The 21,922-nt window shown below is 43.1% G+C and overlaps 1 protein-coding gene across 1 annotated transcript in view; it reads right to left on the reverse strand.

The window, feature by feature from the left end:
• The window catches only part of GSAP (gamma-secretase activating protein), a 764,805-nt gene that overhangs the window by 65,647 nt on the left and 677,236 nt on the right, over positions 1 to 21,922 (reverse strand). The window contains exons 29-30 of the mRNA XM_086967359.1: positions 11,577 to 11,681; positions 11,365 to 11,461 (exon numbers count right to left, since the gene is read on the reverse strand). Coding sequence (XP_086823485.1) covers positions 11,365 to 11,461; positions 11,577 to 11,681 — 202 coding nt within the window. The remainder of the gene's footprint in view (positions 1 to 11,364; positions 11,462 to 11,576; positions 11,682 to 21,922) is intronic.

A 21,922-nucleotide genomic window follows, 5' to 3' on the forward strand; every position in this document is an offset into this window, starting at 1 on the left:
CAAGAAGTTCTCGCTAATGCTAGAGCGCCATCAACGATTAAGACCTACAAGCTCAAATGGAAGCGTTTTTGTGCCTGGTGTCAAGCTGCTGATCTGCATCCCATTCATGCTAGACCAGAACAAATTTTGCCTTTCTTACTGCATTTGGCTAGATCGGGTTTGGCACATTCAACCTTAAAGGTATTCCTGGCAGCCATTTCCAGATTCCGTCAGGATGGAACAAACTCTTCAAGAATAATCCAGCAATTTTTTAAGGGTCTATTTCGTATGTTTCCCCCAATTCGACGACCACCTCCATCTTGGCATTTGAAGGTGGTGCTAGCCCAACTCATGCCTCACCCCTTTGAACCCATTCATAAGATTGATCTCAAGTTTCTTACTTGGAAGGTCTCTTTGCTATAGGCTTTAACATCGGCTAGAAGGGTCAGTGACATTCAAGCGTTCACTTCAAAACCGCCTTGTATTGTTCATATGTGGCACCTACTGCCAGAATTCAAGTCATTGACATACTTTCACCTCCAATTACTATTCAAAGGGGCACCAGGCATGGGTGTCAGTTATCACCCATACTTCTTGCCTTGGCGGTGGAGTCCAGGACTAGCATTCAGTGGGAATTCCACCATCATAGGGGCATCTAGTTTGGGTCACGCAAGATCGTCCAATCAATGTATGCTGAAGACATCCTTATTGTTAACACAACACACACTTGTAACCTAGACCCTGTGATTGACAAAATAGTAGAATTTTCCAAATGGTCCGGTTTTAAAATAAAATTGGTCTAAATTGATGTTGAAGCAACTAGCGAGGGTCGCACAGTCTGGTTCTCCAGTAGCCCCTGAAGTGGCACACAGAACACATTTATTACTTAGGCATTCAATATCATTGGGAACTAATACACTCAAAGGAAACTATGGGAAATACATGACAAGCCTTACAAAACTGGTGGACAAAATAATTAAACTACTGACAGGACGGGTGACACTTATGAAAATGGTGATACTCCCCAAATTAATGTACGTCTTCCAAAAATCCCAATTCCTCTAAATAAAACATTCTTTGACCAGTTGAAGTCTCTAGTGGTCAGATTGGCTTGGGCTGGAAAACAATCCAGGATCGTCTGGTGCAAACAGCAGATACCGTACGATAGGGGAGGATTTGCTGCACCACACTTGGGAGCCATATTATTTGACAGCGCAGGCAGGTCCAGTATGCAAACCAATGGTTCCACCCTACACACCACCCCCTCACATTGGATCCAAGGACTTGGCTTGTCGCTCCTGCCCGCTGATCACTGCCCTGCTATATAGGCTCTGCAACCCAACCACAGAGATCCAAGCAGTGGAATACACTATGTGGGCTTAGTCCCGACTTGCGACATTAACAAATATCCAGGAACTACCTTCTCCACATCTCCTTCTGTTCCATCAACCCAGATTGCCCTTGATCTCTTAACGTGGGATAATCAAATACCCGTGAATGAAAGCCTTACTGTTGTGGCTTCCGAAAAAGAAGGCCACTTCAGAAGCTGACTCAGAAGATGATTCTAATATCCAATCTTCTAAGAAGCGAACGTCTTCTGATCCTGAGGAAAAAGTGGAATCTGAAAAGCAGAAAACCAAAGACAAAGAGGCTTCTTCGTCTTCTCTCCCTCATACTCCACTAAAGAACTCTTCAGACTCAAGGGAGGTGTCTTCAGCCCCGTCGATGAAGATTGGGGCGTCGCTGGCGCTTATTTCTGTGAAGACGTAGACGACGACTTAGTCGATGACTACAATCTCGACGACGACAGCTGCATTGACATCAGTGACCAAAACAACGTCGTTGTCGAAGGGTTCGTTGATTACCCCGTCGACGGGAAGAGCATAGTCTACCTCGCCGATGACTCCGTCGACGACAGCCTCGTCTACGGCACCATCAGCGACGACGACCTCGTCGACAATAATTCGTATTTTTTCGTCCAAGTAGTGTCGACGATGGGAACTCAGTCGACGACGTTCTGTAAGTCCCCAAGGACAAAATCAAACAAAGTCTGTTCCACCGTCGACGGCTCACAAACAGTGAAGAAATCTGCAGAATTTACAACCTGGATAAAATTTCTTTGCTTCCTCCATCAAATCTGCTAGAATTACAGTCAGAAGATGAAGAGTCGACGGGAGTAGCTTACAGTCTGTCACAACTACAAATAAAGAGTCAAGACATGGATGAAGAAGAGTGTCAGGAGGCTCAAGAAGTATTCTCATTTCAAGATCGTCCATTGTCCGCCTCCAAGAGATATGAGTCGTTCCAGCAATCATACGAATATGAAGAGGAAGAGGAAACTCAGCATGAGGTGATGGAGGAGTCCGTCTCAATGCCGATTTCTCTAGTGACTGACTTACGTCACATGATCAACAACTATTACCGTTGTTTTCCTGAAGCGAACGCTCCTGCCTCAAATACTTCAATAGGTTCTACCCAAACTCCAGTGCCTCAACCTCCACCTTCAGTGCAAAAGGTTCGATCTCCCCTAATTATCACGATTAGGGACGATTTCGTAGAGAGTGACGGAGAACAGCCAGAGGAAGAAGAACTTCTTCAGGAGAATCCAGTGGGGCTAGAATAGGATCAGTATATTTTACCTACAACACTGTCTCCATCGCCACCACCAGCAAGCTCTCCTCCGCAGGGCATTGGAGTATTCCATGACAATATGGAAAAAGCCTCAAAAAGGTTTGAGCTTCCACTTCCAGAGCAGGAAACCAAGTGTTTCCTTTACGATTTTAAAGAGGAATCAAGGAAATCCATCAGAGCAATTCCTATCGTAGATCATATTTGGGAGAACGGCTTGAAAATTATGAAGAACCCAGCCTCAGTGCCCGGAATAGAGAAAAAGTATTGGGCCACAGAATCTTCTCCGGCATGCTTAACTGGACACCCGCATTTGGAATCCATGGTAATGCAAGCTGCTCAGAGACAGTCCAAAAATCCAGTCTCAACTTCTGTAGTTCCTCCGGATAAGGAGGGAAGACGGATGGATGGTGCGGGCAAGCGTTTTGCTGTGATGGCAGCAGCCGCCATTAAAGCTGCAAACGCTCTAGCTCTGATCAGTCGGTACAATAGACAGATGTGGTCAGACATAGCACCGTTGTTAGCCCATCTACCAGACGATAAAAAAGAAGAAGCTGCCGCCATATTACAAGACGGGGCGAGGGCCGCCTCTGAATCCATAGATATCGCGATGGAGACGATGTGCCCTGTCCTAGTGCAAACCACCCCTTCCTTGACAAACAATGCCAATACGGATGCTCAACTACTCAATGAATGGATCGGAAAGATGGTTTCCTCCATTGCTCCAGCCTCTCGGGCTCTATCAAAAAGAGACTCCCCCTCAGCTCCCTGGTTCTCGCAGGAACTTAGGAATGAGAAAGCGGCCTGTAAAAAACTGGAGAGACTCTGGAGAGAAAACTACAGTCTGGAAGAAAAAGCTAGGTATAAGGAAGCTTCCAAAAAATTCCGGAAAGCCATCAGAAAAAGTGAAAAGCGTTTCTATGCGGACTCGATTCTTCAGGCAGAACAATCTAGCAAACAGGTCTTCAAAGTGGTACAGTCGTTCTTCAAACCTAAATGCATTGAAAGAGAGGTTGTACCCACAGTTACGCTATGCGAGCAAATTTCAGAGTTTTTGGACCAAAAAATTAAAAAAGTGTACGACTCTTTTGGTCCAGTAATAAAAACAGTGAAGCAGGACCTAGCGAATAATGGCGAGCCAGGAGAGACCCTCACCCAGTTCATGCATATCCCCCTGAAAGAGGTAAGGCAAGAACTTATCCGTTGCAAATCAGGCTCCCCTGACGACCCCTGCCCAGCTAAACTATGGAGTGCCATAGCGGACTCGGTAGCTCCCACACTTCAACGTATCTGGAACTCTTCCATCATTTCGGGCATATTCCCGGACGTCTGGAAGCACGCTACTCTCCTACCCCTAAAGAAAAAACCTAATGGGGACCCAGATGACCTTACGAATCTCCGCCCAATATCCCTATTAGCTGCCCCGGGAAAAATGTTGGAAAAAGTTATACAGCGCCAACTGAGCAAATTTGTAGAAACTAACAACATTTTACATGAAACACAATCTGGCTTCCGTCCCGGCTTTAGCACAGAAACAGCACTCATTGAGGTAGCCGAGTCAGTGAGGTGGTCGATGGATGCAGGAAACTCAGCAATGCTGGTACTCCTGGATCTGTCGGCCGCCTTCGATACGGTGGACCACGCCAGACTACTCAGCCGGCTGACTAGGCGGTCGGACCTTTTCAGCAAACGTCTCCGCTCTGTGGAACTCCCTGCCACAAGCAATCCAACAGGCCCCTTCCGAACCCTGCTTTAAGAAACTACTAAAGACCTGGCTTTTCACCCAGCCACGCTAGCTTTCCTATCTTTGGCCCAGGTCATCTGTGTTCTACTAGCGCCGGGACACCTCCTCTTCCATACTGCAAATCAGCTCATGGCTTTTGTAGTTCGGACTGGACTGTTCCCATGGGGCAACAGGGTCAGAGCTGATTTGCATATCGCCATTGTCTAACCCAGGGTGGTGTGGAGTGCAAAAAAACGATGGATTTGGGCCCAGATCTTTTGACTGGGGGAGTGTGTGACATTGATCCACATTCGGTCCATCACTTGTTGTTTTTGCAATTGCCGCCCTAAGTGCGCTGGGGATGCCCAGACGTGGGTCCCAGGCACTCCACACCACTTGGAGTCAAGCTAGCCGGGCTGATGAGAGGTGTTACCTCGAAACCGGTCCGGTCCTCGGATGCTTGATTCCGTTCTGGGAAGGACATGGCTTTTGTAGTTCGGACTGGACAGTTCCCATGGGGCAACAGGGTCAGAGCTGATTTGCATATCGCCATTGTCTAACCCAGGGTGGTGTGGAGTGCAAAAAAACGATGGATTTGGGCCCAGATCTTTTGACTGGGGGAGTGTGTGACATTGATCCACATTCGGTCCATCACTTGTTGTTTTTGCAATTGCCGCCCTAAGTGCGCTGGGGATGCCCAGACGTGGGTCCCAGGCACTCCACACCACTTGGAGTCAAGCTAGCCGGGCTGATGAGAGGTGTTACCTCGAAACCGGTCCGGTCCTCGGATGCTTGATTCCCTTCTGGGAAGGACATGGCTTTTGTAGTTCGGACTGGACTGTTCCCATGGGGCAACAGGGTCAGAGCTGATTTGCATATCGCCATTGTCTAACCCAGGGTGGTGTGGAGTGCAAAAAAACGATGGATTTGGGCCCAGATCTTTTGACTGGGGGAGTGTGTGACATTGATCCACATTCGGTCCATCACTTGTTGTTTTTGCAATTGCCGCCCTAAGTGCGCTGGGGATGCCCAGACGTGGGTCCCAGGCACTCCACACCACTTGGAGTCAAGCTAGCCGGGCTGATGAGAGGTGTTACCTCGAAACCGGTCCGGTCCTCGGATGCTTGATTCCGTTCTGGGAAGGACATGGCTTTTGTAGTTCGGACTGGACTGTTCCCATGGGGCAACAGGGTCAGAGCTGATTTGCATATCGCCATTGTCTAACCCAGGGTGGTGTGGAGTGCAAAAAAACGATGGATTAGGGCCCAGATCTTTTGACTGGGGGAGTGTGTGACATTGATCCACATTCGGTCCATCACTTGTTGTTTTTGCAATTGCCGCCCTAAGTGCGCTGGGGATGCTCAGACATGGGTCCCAGGCACTCCACACCACTTGGAGTCAAGCTAGCCGGGCTGATGAGAGGTGTTACCTCGAAACCGGTCCGGTCCTCGGATGCTTGATTCCGTTCTGGGAAGGACATGGCTTTTGTAGTTCGGACTAGACTGTTCCCATGGGGCAACAGGGTCAGAGCTGATTTGCATATCGCCATTGTCTAACCCAGGGTGGTGTGGAGTGCAAAAAAACGATGGATTTGGGCCCAGATTTTGACTGGGGGAGTGTGTGACATTGATCCACATTCGGTCCATCACTTGTTGTTTTTGCAATTGCTGCCCTAAGTGCGCTGGGGATGCCCAGACGTGGGTCCCAGGCACTCCACACCACTTGGAGTCAAGCTAGCCGGGCTGATGAGAGGTGTTACCTCGAAACCGGTCCGGTCCTCGGATGCTTGATTCCGTTCTGGGAAGGACATGGCTTTTGTAGTTTGGACTGGACTGTTCCCATGGGGCAACAGGGTCAGAGCTGATTTGCATATCGCCATTGTCTAACCCAGGGTGGTGTGGAGTGCAAAAAAACGATGGATTTGGGCCCAGATCTTTTGACTGGGGGAGTGTGTGACATTGATCCACATTCGGTCCATCACTTGTTGTTTTTCCAATATATGTCCGGCATAATGAGTAGACCTAGTAACCACCTGCGAGAAGCCACAGCAGGCTAGAGTTTCCAGAAGGGATTGAGTGTCTTTACATGAAGAAATATCTAAATTAAAATTAAAATCCCCAAGCAGGGTTAAATTGGATCTTAATAAATAAGGTTCCAAAAGGTTACTAAACTCTTGACTAAAAGAGGATCTAGAACCAGGGGGGTGATAGGATAGCACCCCAGAAAAACTTTTGGTGGGGAGAATGTTTATTGAAAAAGATTAAGCCTGATAATGGTCCAAGGGAGAGGTAAGGGGCTCAGTACGACACGATCATTACCTCTCTCTCTTTTATCAGAAATGGCTGTCAATAACAACAGACAGATGGGTACTGGACGTAATACATCAAGGCCATGCCCTGGAATGTATACAGAAGCCCCAGCATCAACCTCCTGTTCACAAGAAGCAACAACATCTGTCAGACCTCAAGGCAGAAATATGATCTCTTATAGTAAAAGGGGGAATAGAGGAAGTTCCGTGTCCTCAGCGAGGGAAAGGATTTTACTCGCATTTTTTTCTGATAAAGAAAAAAACAGATGTCAACATGGAGGCAGGTTATGGACCTGAGAGGTTTGAACAAATTCATCAAAAAGATACCTTTCGTATGCTATCTCTTCAAGAAATACTCCTGCTACTATGCAAAGGAGATTACATGGCATCCCTGGACCTCTTAAATGCCTATTTCCACATTCCGATTCACATAAAACACAGGAAGTTTCTGCGTTTCATGGTAGCACGCGCCACTACCAATTCAAAGTCCTACCCTTTGGTCTAAAATTGGCGCCAAGGGTGTTTACAAAGTGCATGGCGCCAGTAGCAGCACACATGAGACTTCAAGGTCACCAGATTTACCCATATCTGGACGATTGGCTCATAAAAGGTGCACCATACTAGGATACCCGGCACTCACTGCAATGCTACAAGAATCTCTTCCGCTGTCTGGGTCTAAGGATCAAATTAGAAAAGTCCTCTCTCATTCTGTCTCAATTCCTTAAATTTCTAGGAGCCATGCTTCGCAAAAGGAAAGCAAAAGCTTATCCGTCAGAAGAGCGCACTCAAAAAATCATACGCCTGGCGTCACACCTGCAACCAAAAAAGTACACTTCTGTGAGAATCTACAAGTCCTTATTGGGGATGATGTCTTCATGTATTCCCTTACTTCCCAATTGCAAACTGCACTTTAACCCTCTCTAGGAACTTCTAGACAAACAATGGATACAATCCCAAGGGTCCTTCGAAGATAGGATCAGCATCACTTTTCAGATTTAAGAAGCCCTGTCATGGTGGAAAATAAGGAAGCATCTAACAAAAGGTCTGTACTTCGAACCTCAACGTCACAGTTATGTTATGATGACAGATGCGATTAATGACTTAATATTATTTGCATGCGCACAACCAATGATTAACCTGAATTTATTGACAGAGTGTTTAATGAATTTTCAAAGGATATTAATATAGTTTAGGTTGCTCCCAAGGTTTGATGTTGCCGACCTATGAACGTCTACTGAAAAGTATTGTTGAGTGTTTCCAATTGCTTGGTTACAAATCCCTTTTGGGGCACTCCTTTCGTGATCAATAAAGTTTCAACAGTTCACTATAATTGTTCACTTCAACATGAATTTTATTCATTCATTGTACTTTCAACTGCATTATCTTCAACGTGAATTTTTTCCATTCATAGTTCATTTTACTTGCATCAATTAATTCTTTGCTTATACAAGACTTCATATATTTCTCCAAATGTGTTTCCATATCACATCATTTTATTCTCCAATGCATTTTGAGCATGTGTGTGCTCTTCATCAGGGAGTGTGATCTGGGAAAAGTGCTATAACATGTTGTAATATTAAACTAAGGACAGCTAAATAAAAGAACATTGTTGTTGGTTACAAGCTTATGGTGAATTACGACGTGTTCTGAAACAAATGTATAATCGTACCATTAAATATGAACAGTCAGGTACTCACGTAATGATGTTGGGGTATGATGATGTTAATCTGTACTCTCTATGGGATACCGACTATTTAAGATTTATTGGGCGGGGAGGCATCCTCACTAGAATCGGTATCACATCATAGAGTCACATAGGACTAAAAGACAACAACACTCAGACGAACTTTAAGGATTCATTTACTTTTGTTTCCCCACAGAGAGCAGATCAACCAGTGTTTACCACAAGTGGGAATTAGCTCAAAGTCAACTTCTGAGAGTATTTCGGCTGTGGGGCACTCCAACGTTGAATCTGTTCGCAAACCACCACAACTCGAAATGCAAGCACTTTGCAAGCAGGTTTCCCCAGGCGGGATAATGGGGCAATGCACTACAGCTATGCTGGTCAGGGATGTTCGCATACGCATTCCCTCCATTCCCTCTGATAGCTAGAGTATTACGGAAGATGAGATCAGAACCGTGCCACTTAATTCTCATAGCCCCGGCATGGCCGAGATAAGCCTGGTTCTCAGAACTTCTCCAGTTGTCAGTGGCACCCAAAATACAGTTTCCGCTATTGCAGGACCTGATCACCATGAACAACAGTCAAATTCTCCATCCAAATTTGAAATCGCTGAACTGGTCAGCCTGGAACCTCAAGGACATGAATTCCAATCCTTAAATATTTCTCAGGAATGCCGGGATATACTCTCACAATCTCGGGCAATTTCAACGAATTAAACATATACAGCAAAATGGAAGAGATTTTGTCAGTGGTGCGCATCTCAAGCTCTGCATCCCTTTAATGCTTCTTCAGAGCAAATTCTCCCGTACCTTTTACATTTGCCAAAGCAGGTCTTTCTCATGCATCTATAAAGGTACATCTGGCAGCTATTTCAAGATATAGGAGGGTTCCTAAACATCCATCGCTTTGGTTACAAAGAGTGATAAAAGAATTTCTCAAAGGGTTCTTCAGAGTGTTTCCTCCGGTTCAGCACCCGATAGTCCCTTGGCAGCTGAATACGGTTCTTACGCAGCTCATGAAACCACCGTTTGAACCGGTGCATAAAGCGGACTTACGGTTTATTTCATGGAAGACAGCCTTGCTGTTAGCCCTCACGTCAGCAAGGAGGGTCAGTGAGATTCAAGCTTTCTCAATTGCAGAAATTTTTCTACAGTTCCGACCAGATAAAGTTATCCTTAGGACAAATCCAAAGTTCATTCCTAAGGTTCCGTCCATTTTCCATTTCAATAAGCCTGTAGTGTTACCTACATTTTTTAGAGATCCTTCTTCGACTGCGGAAAGAGCTCTACATGCCTTAGACATTAATCGTTGTTTCAAATTCTACATTGACAAAACAAAGACTTTCAGGAAAACAAACCAACTATTTATAGCCTTTTCTGGGCCTAGAAAAGGTTTAGCGCTATCCAGATCTAGTATTTTGAGATGGATAACTTCGGCCATTTCCTTATGTCACGACAAAGCTGGAAAACCTCTACAATCCAGAGTGCACGCTCATTCCACGAGAAAGATGGCATCTTCAACGGCTATGTTTGCGGGGTGTCGCTACCAGACATCTGCAGAGCAGCGACATGGAAAAATGTGCACACCTTCACTAGAAACTATTGTCTGGACACTGCTTGGAAGGAGGATGTTGCAGTGGGACAATCAGTTCTACGCCATATATTTTAATAAGGTATTTCTCAAACTATATATATTTTTGTATACCTATATGCAAATATTTTTATGTGTATATATGCATTTTATATTCACTCCTATTTAGATGTTGTCTTTGCATAACCATTTTTTTATTGCATATTGGTTCATTTGGTTTACTTCTAAGGTTAATAATATCCTGGAGATAGGAGCAGAGCCTGGAGAGATTATGGGGTTATGTCCTGGAAACGCAATGTGGTGTGAGTATTGCTCTCTATTCTGATACAAGCATGTGAATCTATGAAAGATTCAATACTGGAGAACAAACTAGTTACTTACCTGTACACTATGGTTCTCCAGTATTATCTTACATAAATTCACATGCGGCCCTCCCACCTCCCCGTTTCTCAAGTAGACCATTTTATCTCTAGATATATACTTCTCTCACTTGGGGCAGGAAATCTGAGGGATGATGGCTCTGCAGGGGAGTGTGATGTCAAGGCTGGCAGCTGATTAGCTGAATTTTGGACCAAATAATGATGAGGTTTGGTTACCAAATAATGTGATTCCCTATGGGGTTTTTATATTCAGTTTTTCTAGTACTGCTGTGGTCATTCTGTTACAGTGAGACTCCCACCATGACGACGGGGAAGATACAAGCATGTGAATCTATGAAAGACAATACTGGAGAACCATAGTGTATAGGTAAGCAACTATTTTTTTCTTGCGCAACACGCCCTGGCATCAGCCATCAATTGATGCTTCTATAAATCAGATCCTAAATGGTAGAGGGGTTGGGCGTGCGCCAAGTGAAGAAGTCCAGGAAATCAGTGTTTAGTTTCCAAAAAAGTCTTTATTTGCAATCAGTTAATTCACTCGAAATTGGTGATTTTATGTTCAGCCAAAGCGTTTCGTTCTCAAGATGAGAACTTCATTCGGGCTCAATAGTTGTGTGTTCTTATGATAAAGTATGATTTCATGAAATTTGATGGCCCTCCTAAGGTACAGTGGGTGCAGTACAGCCTAGCTCCAACTAGACCTCTTGCTCAGAAAGTAAATAGGTGATCCATCAGTCCGGTCGGTGTTCCAGGCAGTAACTCTGGAGACACTGAGGGTATGGTATCACAAGGCCTCGGTCAGCCATGGAGGTAATTCTTGAAAGAGTGGTTCTCCAGCCACAGTGAGCGAGGACTGAGGTCTTATGTCCTTACTCAAAAGGTTATAGGGAGCATCCCTTTTTAATCAATCCTGCAACTGAGTTTTCCCAAATATTCGACTACAGCTTAATACTGAAAGCAATACTTCACGCATAATAAAGATTGTATTATTCACAATGTTTAAAGTGTGCATATATCTACTAATTTACAAGTGCATAAACATTTAAAAATATATACATAAAGTGTAAAATACCTTTGTCTTCCACCTCAGCCAGCATGCCAACTAAATAGTTCAGTGGCAGAAACATCACGCAGGTTGCTGAAGTATCAATCGTGGAATGACTGTAGAGCTGATAATAAATACACAGGAAACAGTTAAAGGCATTTACTCATCACCTCAGCATTACCATGAATGCTTTCCACAGACCAACAAATACAGTCCAGAGTTATTGTCTACTACTCCACCTCTTTTGTCCAACGTTTCTCCAGCAAGCGCTTCACATAGTTTGTGGCGAAAAAATTAGAGCTAACAGGATGGTCCCACCACTGGAAAGCTTTTTCACACAGAGCCTAAAAATGAGAAAAAGAACATGTACTCAGGTCTTTACACCATTCCTTTTAAATTATGTTACAGTAAAAAGGACTTTTACTCCAAAACACTTGAGACTTAAACAGCCAAGTCAGGATTTCCTGAAAAGAAGCCCTCTCCTCTCCTGCACAGGATCTCATAGTGCCAAATGTTTAACTCTCTTTTCTTACAGAATCCCCAGATTTGGTATATTACTTCAGTGTTCTGTCGTAATGAGGACCAGGAAACGAGCTGGAGCTAAAGTGGTTCATCCCTTTAACTCCACTCCACTTCCCGCATGGAAATCAAGACCTCTTTCTTTCAAAAGATACAGCACTGACTGGACATGGTTTGTGGTGAGTGATTTAATTCGCACTGTTTCGGTTTATAAACCCATTAGTCGATCGTGGAGAAAATATTTTACGGTTCGAACAATATACGTTCAAATCAACAAAGGCAGTAGCTTGGCACTAGGATCCCAGTGGTAAACTACTGAAACCCAGATTGCTACGGCCCAGTGACCACGAGCTGCCCCACAACCACAGACAAGACTTAAAGTCCTCAAAGAGAAGTCCGTATAAATCATTTCCAAGAAATAGGAGTAAAATCTCACTAAAGTGCTTATGCAAAACCAGCAACAATAATGGTTTAACACCAATCTTCATCAATATTTAGCTAAGAAAGGTGAAAAATACAAACAAATACGTAGGAACCCAAATCCTTCAAAAACACATGAAAGATCAGGGATTGGACACCATTTAACCAGTCACCTGATCAAAGAGGAACTTGCACCTAAGAGTTTACCTCATTTACAAACCCTAATCCTCTTTAGTCCACTAGGCATGAATAATGGTGTCCATTGTATGAGCAAACGAGCAAGAAGTGATACAAAAAAGCAAAAAAAACAAATTCTGGAACTGAGCAAAATGGAAAACGGGAGAATGACTATAAACAGTAAAAAAAAAGTGCCTGTTTCTCGGTCTCGCGCATAGCGTTGCAGTGCGCAGCACTACTCAAACAGCGCAAGACCTCATGTAGGGGTTTTTGAAAGTGACTACACACTTGTGCGTGTGCTTTAGCTTTCGGCGGCTGCAATTGGCTTTTGCGTGCTTTTTTTTTTTTTTAAAGCCAGCACGCAATTGGGCAAAGGCGGGCCCGTGTTTCGCCTTTGCTCTGCCCTGTCCCGTTGGTGTCTGTTACGCGCATCAGTGCAGCACAGACAACAGGCTCTCTTGCCCCCACTCCTCTGTGGTGCGCGGGCACCAATAGTTTTGATTTCGCCCTCACTCCTCTGTAGTGCATGCGCACCACTGGGTTCAATTCCGAGCGTGTCTCCACGTGCACATCTCCTGTCCCTCCCTGTCTCCTGCTCGCTGTGCCTGCGCGGACAGGAGATGTTCACGCGGAAACAGCTTTCTGCGTTCACAAATATTTGCGAGTTCATTTTGTGCTTTGCAGAGCTCCCCACTTTACCTACACCTGTGTGGCATTGTCTGTGTATTACCAGCTAGTTTTTACTGCTACCGCACTTACCCTTTAACTCAAAGCAGCCCAGCCGACAACACGCACTGCAGCTTTATCCGTGCTCAAGAGCATTGCCCCCCTAGAGCACTCTTTTTCTATTACCAAATATATTTCTCACAATCATAATATGTTAGTGCTCGAAGGGATCACATAGTCTTACAACAATGACGATTTCCACTCAAATCCAGCAAAATAAAGAACAAAAAAGCGTTGGCGCACTTGGAAGGCGCTCCCTAGAACCCTCTGAAGGTTGATAACTTGGCACCCATGTGCAGCCAGACTTAACATCTTTTCCATATAAAAACAGCAGGTTTAAGTTGGACGTTTATGGCACAGAAAGATGAAGGACCCTTGTTGCCTTTAAGTAAACCAATAACAGGCCCTCCAATGTCCAAGTCATCCCCCACAGCCATGATGCTGTAGTGGTGGCCTGGGAATGTCCAGTGTGGTCCAGACACACTTGAAAATCTATTAAAACAACGATTCTGCGTCTCCTTATGGTTGCAAACTCTCTCGTCCGCATCACCCAACAAATGTGGCATCCTGTCTGTCTTCGCTGCACCTGCGGGGCATGTTAAAGGACGGGTGGAGGGGCATCAGTAGTACAGGTGTGCGAGCCACTGAAGCTCGAGCCTGAAGCCCGGCTCGTGGCTCTGGGTCAGCCCTAGGTTCTGTGGGAACCTCGAGCCCATAACGAGCTGAGCTTCCAAGTGGCGTCTTTCTGCTGCCCTCCCTTTTCCAAGGATGGGGTGTAACGGCCAAAGCTGCAGATTATGAAACTGGGGAATCAGGTTCAAGTCCTGGCTGAATACTGTGCCCCTAAGACTAATCGGGACTGCGAGGACCAGCAGCCACAGTGGCGCTGACAAGCCGCAGTTGGTCCTCTTCCTGGCACCGCCCATTACTATTTAAACATTAGACTGAACGCACACGTGGGCCGCGCACGCGGGTCAAAGCGCGGGGCTAAGCCTGGGCAAAGGGTGGGCCCTCTGAGGCCCTCCGAGGCTGGAGTAGGCTGGGCTGGGCTTACTCTCCAGGTCTGTTCCTTCAAATATATTATAAATCCTGCCATAAGTATAAATTTGTTTACACAGCCTTATTATAACAGGGACGGACTGGTAGTTCATATATCTTTATATTTTTATATCGCCACAGTTGGCCGAGATCACTTAGTCTTTATATGGTTTTTATGTTCTCCCAAACTTGTATGATTGTTTATTGTTGAGATTTAGTTATACTAGAAATGACGGCGAAAAAATTAAGATCTGGGCGCGTATTAGTGGACAGGACTTGTTCCAAGACTAAATCAAATCCTTTGCGAAATAAGCATACTCCTGCACTTTTACTTAAGGGAAAAGGTCAATTGTATAGCTTATGGGAGAGGGGAAAGGATAAGGCTCCGTCTGGGGGTTTACAACCAGAACAAACTATTTCTAGTAGGGAAGAGGAAGGTTAACATATAACCAATGGATGTAATAAGCAGGTTGGCACTCTACATTCAGACACACCGGTGTGTAAAACCGATATGGTAGGCCGTCCTGCTCCTCTAAATATACAGAGGCAATTAAAATACACTTCTGGTGTTCTGAGTAAAAATTTGTCTGGATCTCCTCACGAAGCCCTCTCCAAACAAATTGAGGTGTTAATCCATAGTCTCCCCTCCTCAACAAAGGAAGGCTTAATTGTTTCTCCTGGTCTACCCCTCCCAACGGCCTCTACTGGAAATGACTTTACCTTACCTGACGTAGATATAGCGCACCATACGAGACATACTAACTCTGAACATAAATCAGCTTCAGATCAAACTAATATTCCAAACGTACCAGTAACCCCGGGCCTTCAATTGTTTAGTAGCACCCCATCCACAAATTCACACTTTTCCCTTTCTCAGGTAAATCTTTCGTCAAGTCCGGTTCTTAATATGATCAATTCTCAGCCCAACCCCCCTGCTAGGATGGATAAGCCAATATCTGACTCTTTGGTTTCTATAGAACATCTACTATCCTCTATTTTATTACTGCTAGAAAAATTTGTTGAGGGATTGGATTGTGTGCTGGAGACGGTAACACAGATACTCAGGGTATATTAAGTAGTAGAAAAGAGACCGACTCCAGTCCACAATACAAGCTACACAATATAGTGGCGAACGAAAATCTCGAGAAGAATCTTGGAAGTATTTCTCTAATTCTGGATCTGTTCCCAAACTAACAAAGTAATACGGGTCCTGCTAATACTGGTAAGAAAGTAATAGCTACTCCGGGGAATCCCCGGAAATATAAAAGAATAAAAACAGCTGTAGCCAATTGTATTTCTGAACAGGAACCAGAAATCGAAATACTGTCTGACCCCGAAAAAAGGAGTAATAGGGAATTATTTCCTATATTTAAACCTCAAATAAACGAAGAAAAAAAAGAAGATACTTTGGAATCGCCTAACGATGAAAAAAAGGAAGTAAGAGGTAAACAAAAAAAGTATAGAGGGAAAAAATGAAACCTATTCGCAAATATGCAAAAAAGAAGCAGAGGAAAATTAATTTTGATAAAAACTTAGACATTTCCATTGAAAAAAAACCTTCAACTAGAGTGTTCATCAACCTCAATTCAAGTAAACGATATGCAAAGTAAATCAGACCAAATAACTATGGCCATTAAACCAATAGGGACAGTGAACACTCTAGGATTTGCTGATGAGAGAAATTCCCTTACCATCCCTCCACCTGACCTTAACCCTTTAGCTGAGTCTTTCCCCGATATGATGGAAAACAAAAGATCATCTAATAGATCAAATATGGTCATTGAAAAGGAAAGCGTTGATTCCGCTTTCCTCGATTTCATCCCTTTATTCGATAAGGATCTTATCATAAATCGATCTGTTCTCCTGAATTGCTTTCGGGAGATCGAAAGTTTAAAATTGATCCAAACAAATGATATAGATATAGTTTCAATCTTAAAATCTGAAGTAGGGAAAGTAGCAAGGGTTAAATTTCATTCTAAAATCATAGTAAATCATATTTTACAATGGTCCGAAGTATTACAATCTAGGGGGATTGATGTTATATCCTTCTTCCTAAATAACAGTCCTAAAAACTTCTCAATCTTCCATGCTCCAACTATAGGCAACACAGACCGGCCTCTTAAAACTGATAAATTAAAAATGTGTATTTCAAGGAATGAAAGGCATGTAATTTATAAAAAACTCTGTCTCTGTTCAATCAAACCTAGCAGAAGAAAGTCACAAATGGAATTGGTTGCCAGGTGTCCTGTCAAGCAAGTCCACCTTCATTCCAAAACCGCATTCCTGTATTTAACACCAATTTAAAAATAATTTCTTGGAATGCGGCAGGAATAAAAAACAACCCTGAAAAAATTACCTATTTACTTACATTAGAAGCAGATGTGATATGTCTCCAGGAGACTTGGGTCGATGAAAGATTTCCTACGGTAAAGGATTATTATGTGTTGGATAGTAATGCCATCCCTTCTAGGAGAGGCCATGCCAAGGGAGGAATGACTTGTCTGCTGTCGAATAACTTAAGATGGAATTTTATTTACTATTTGGACCCAGATAGACTTTTCCAAGCAATAACTTTGTCAAATCTCGTCAATGAATACCCTCAAAAAACAATGGTACTGATAAATACCTACATTCCCCCAGATGCTTGCTTTAATGATGGTCTAAAAAAGGTTTTTTCTTTTATTCAGAAGCTCTTAGATTCTGATATTCCCCCTTTCATACTATTAATAGGGGATCTAAATTGTAAAATTTCCAATTATAGCCTAGAACTATTTAGGAACATACTAAAGGAAGAATCATTACACATTCCACAAGCTTTATTTCCTAATAACATCAAGACCAACAAGAGAGGGAAATTATTACTGGAGGAATCACTTGAGGCAGATTGTATCATTATAAATGGAAGGCTTCCCTCTGATATTCCAGCTCATTTCACACATAAATCTAATAACAGTAACTCTGTTAATATTGAATCCATTATTGACTATGTGTTAGTGGATAGTACTTCCTTTCATCTTTTACATGACCTGTTAGTAATTAATACAGATTTTAGTGACCATAAGGTACTTGCAATTTCGGTAAACGTAAATCCACCAGCCGTGGATACGTGGTCTTTAAATAGTGAACAGGTAAATTTTGGAGTTAATTCTGGGAGATGTTATTGGAACTTTAAGGTAATAGAGGGCTTGACGAGCATCTTAGAGACTGCTATAGAGAACTTGGTTCACTGGGATGGATGTGTATTAAAATGCTTCTCTGATCTCCTGCATATAGTAATTTCAACTGCAAAGAAACCCCGACCTGTAAAAAAGCCCAAAACAGTCCCTAACTGTCTTCACCACCTTAATATCGAAATAAATAAATTGGTAAGGGAGCAATACCTTATATATACCCCCGAAAGCTACCAAAGGATCGTCTTATTGAGAAGACGAAGGAATAGGATGAAGGTTAAACTAAAGAGGGGGCGAGAAGATGCTCTGTGGATTAGACTTCGTGAGGCAGTACATAAGGGTCAAGCTAGGACTTTCTGGTCAATAATTGGGGAGGGCTGTGGATCAAGATCTAGACCTCTGCAAATCCCCATTGAAGAGCGTATTTGGGTTGAATACATCGAGAAGTTATATGCTAGCAACTGTGGGGCCTATGAAGACAGCAGATTAATAGTGGATGATCTTCTTTATGGTCCTCCATCCGAAAAGGACATTGAATCAGCGATTAAGGGCCTACGAGCTTCTGGAGCAATGGGTCCAGATGAGCTTCCCATCTCGGTTATAAAACAACATAGTAAAATGTGGAGCAAAATTCTGTCTCCAGTTTTTAACTTCTGCTTTTCTAGTAAAACTGTTCCCCCTTCTTGGAGGGGAAGCATATTAGTCCCCTTATTTAAGAAGGGAGCACGTAATAGGCCTCAAAATTATCGTGAAATCGCCCTCCTGGATGCCATTGGCAAGGTTTTTTCAAAATGTATTTTAAAATTAACTCAAGAGTGGGTGTCAAGAGACGATATTTTGCCCTTCGAGCAGACAGGGTTTAGACAGAGACATAGCACCTTAGTCAACTTGACAGCATTGCAGGTTATAACAGAGAAATATGTTAAAATCCGTGGAGGGAGAGTCTATGGCGCCTTTATAGATTTCTCAACAGCATTTGATAAAGTAGATCGATCTTTGCTGTGGAGGAAGTTATTAAATCTTGGCACGCCTTCCACTCTTTTGGAGTTAGCACGTGCATTACACTCTGAAACCTGGTGTAGAGTTCTGTTAGGTGGGGAAAGAGGCCTATTGCAAGTAATCAAAACAGCAAATGGGCTAAAACAAGGCTGCTTATTGGCCCCTCTACTGTTCTCCCTTTATATAACCGATTTACCCCTAGCCCTGTCTGTAAGTGATGGAATTGCTCCAATGTTGGGGGGTGTTCCAATTGTTTGCCTAATGTATGCTGGCGATATACTGATTCTAGACCTAACACCTAAAGGTCTAAATAACCGTCTGCACGTTTTATACAAATATGCCAAAGCACACCACTTAACGATAAATGTTTGAAAAAGCAAAGTAATGTGTATGGTGGGAAGAAAAAAGTTGAAATATGCGAATTTCCCATGGTCCTTAGGGGGGCAGAGATTGGAAGTGGTACAATCTTATGTCTTCCTCGGAAAAATTGTTACGGCTAATTTAAGCGAGAAGGCCCATATAGCCAATAATACTCGGAAAACAATTATCCAAGGAAAAAGTCTGGTCTCTCTATATAAGGCTACTGGTAGACGCCATTTTGCAATCTTGTTGTAAGTATATCGTGCAAAAATTTCTGCATCTTTACTATATGGCATGGAAATAGTAGATATAAAAACTTGGGGCTTTTTAAACTCTACGGAAGGCAAAATTCTGCGTAGTCTCATCATGGTTAATACTGTGTGCTCTACAGCAGCTCCTAGATTGGAATTCGGTCTTCGAAGCAGTTGGGTCCAAGGCATAGCTGGAATAGTGCGCTGGGTTTTTAACATTGCACAGGGGTACCCAGGCACCCTGAGATATATCATAAAACCTGAGTTGCTTGGAAATCTCAAAGAATATTCAACAATTGTAAAAAATTTCAGAACTGCAGTTAATATTCTTGAACTTGATGAATCGGTTTTATTCACCCTATCCACACATCAGTTGAAAACTATCCTGAAATCAGCCTCTTGGGAATTAAGCTTCAGGTTGGACAGGGAATCACGTACCCTGAAAAAAGGTGTCTTTCTGGCCGCAGATTCCTGCGAAATGAGAATTGCCCAACCATATGTAACCTGGAATCTCCATCATGGGGTACGGCGATTCTTTCTTTTATTAAGGCAGGATCTACTTCCGTTGAACGCTTTGACAGCCAGATGGCACGGCTCTTCAGCCTTATGTGATCTTTGTAATAATAGTAATCAGGATATTAATCATGTTCTTTTTGTGTGCCCAGCTCTACTTGCATTTAGGCGCAAGTGGCTGAGACCTATCTGTTTTCAATTGGGTATTTCCTCTGCTATCTCCTTTTTAGATGCCATCCATAATCCCCCCCCCAATGAACTGTTCTGTTATAAAATGTTTAACTTCTTTAAAACTTTCTAGTTCTATATTAATTATGATGGGAAATGTTCATTGTTAAATTTTGATTGAATAATGTTTCTGTGCACATGTATTTAATTGTTTTAATCTTTATGTGGATCTCATACGAGTTCCGAAATCATAAATAAATAAACTTGAAACTTGAAGTCTTGGCATCGCCTCAACATCATGTGATTCTGGGCAAATCACTAAATCTCCCCACTGCCTATAAAGTCCTCCAGGAAGCCGGCTATTATATCAGCACATAAGAATGTTGCTATTGAGAGCCAGGATGCTGCAGGAGATGTCCCTTTGCCAGTGACTCTCGGTGCATTCAGTCATTGCAGGAGCCCTGGGAGGAGGACGCCGCTTGTTTCTTTTGAAGTTGCATTGAATTCCTGTCAGTTCACAGTGTGATGACGCGCTCTAGATGGAGGGAGAGGTGGCGGTCTTCTGTTGACCCAGGGGTACCATTCCTGGAGAGGGAAGGCGCATTCCACCCTCTCCGAGAACTTCAAGGGTTGTGCAGAGGTCTCGTCAGAGATTCCTGGTAATAAAACAAACAAAAAGCGATTGTGCGCATCTCCTGGGTCTGATCATGGAATTGCATACTGACACCTGGTGCCAGGTTCTAATGGGAGGCTCGCGGGGGTTAACATGCAAAATCAGAACCCATAATGGGCTTAAGCAGGGTTGCCTATTAGTACCACTTTTATTTTCACTGTTCATGCCCACAAAATTGGTCGAATGTCAGTTGGGTCTTTATTGTATGCAGACGATGTTGCCATATTCGATTTAACACCTATTGGCATGAAACGCCGTCTGGAGGTTTTAAACAAATATGCAGAGGTCCATTTTTTAAAAATTAACATCGCAAAAAGCAAGATCTTGGTTTTTCGTAAGAAGGGGCTCAGAATAAAGAGATGTTTAAGATGGATGCTCGGTTCTGAAAAAATGGAATTGGTTGATTCATATGTGTACTTAGGTAAAGTTTTTTCTAAAAAGGGTCGAGACTCAGAACATACTAAACATTGTGTTAGTAAAGCCGTCTCCCAGGCAAGTGCATTAAATAGATTCTATAAAACCTGCGGGAGACGCCATTTTAGCCATGTCTTATCTGTTTTAAGGTTAAAATCCCACCCTCATTAATATATGCTGCCGAGGTGGTGGACATGAATCATTGGCATATGTTTGATAAGGCAGAAGGACGAATTATGCGCCAAATCTGTAGAAAATTCTTTGGCTTCTCCACATGTTTTGCGCCTCGAATTTGGATTAGTCTCGTTCTTTATTCTAGCGCTGGCAGCAGTTCTTAGGTGGGGTAACTCTCTCTTCTTGGGGGAAGAGGGTACTCTTAGGGCTGCCCTGAGAATAGAAATCTTTTGCAATCTAAAAGCTCAATCCACGTTTTTTAGGTCCTTTTTATGTGCAATTGACAGTTTTGGTCTTAGTTTAACTCCTGCTTCTCTAATGTCTAAATCTGGTCTGAAACAGTTCTTAAAGAAATTTAGATCTCCGATCAGTTTAGCCAGAGACATAGCTTTAAGTAAATCCAGGCCCAGTAACGTGGCGGTCAGTGGGAGTACATTGGGGAATAAAACACAGCCTTATTTAACTTGGAATATCCCTCATGGGATTAGAAGGCTGATACTCCTACTGAGATTTAACCTGCTGCCCTTAAGAGACGTCACTGGTATCTGGGATAAAACACCTAGAGAGAAGAGAATTTGTGAACTGTGCCAGTTGCAAATTCAAGATCTTAATCATGTCTTATTTGTATGCTCAAAACTGCAAAGTGCTAGGCGAGTCTTTTTAAAACCGGTATATATCAAATTTAATATTCACTCTGCTCAGGACGCACGCCCTCTGGTTTTGTCACCCCCGAATGAAATGGTTTGTTTTAAGATATACCAATTTTTTAGAACATTCTTGCCTATTTATTAGAATCTTGTCTAACAGTAGTACTCTGGTTTCGTTTTAATATCAACTGGTTGGCCATTTAATGGTTCCATATTGGCCGGTTATGTGATTGTTTTACGTATTATAGCACTATTTGCACATTTCATATTACGTTTGATATCATGTTATAGTAATGTATAATGAAGGAATTTTGTACTGTATGCAATGTCTTTTTT

This window comes from Lissotriton vulgaris, chromosome 1_1 (assembly GCF_964263255.1).
Source record: "Lissotriton vulgaris chromosome 1_1, aLisVul1.2, whole genome shotgun sequence".
Classification (NCBI taxonomy): Eukaryota; Metazoa; Chordata; class Amphibia; order Caudata; family Salamandridae; genus Lissotriton; species Lissotriton vulgaris.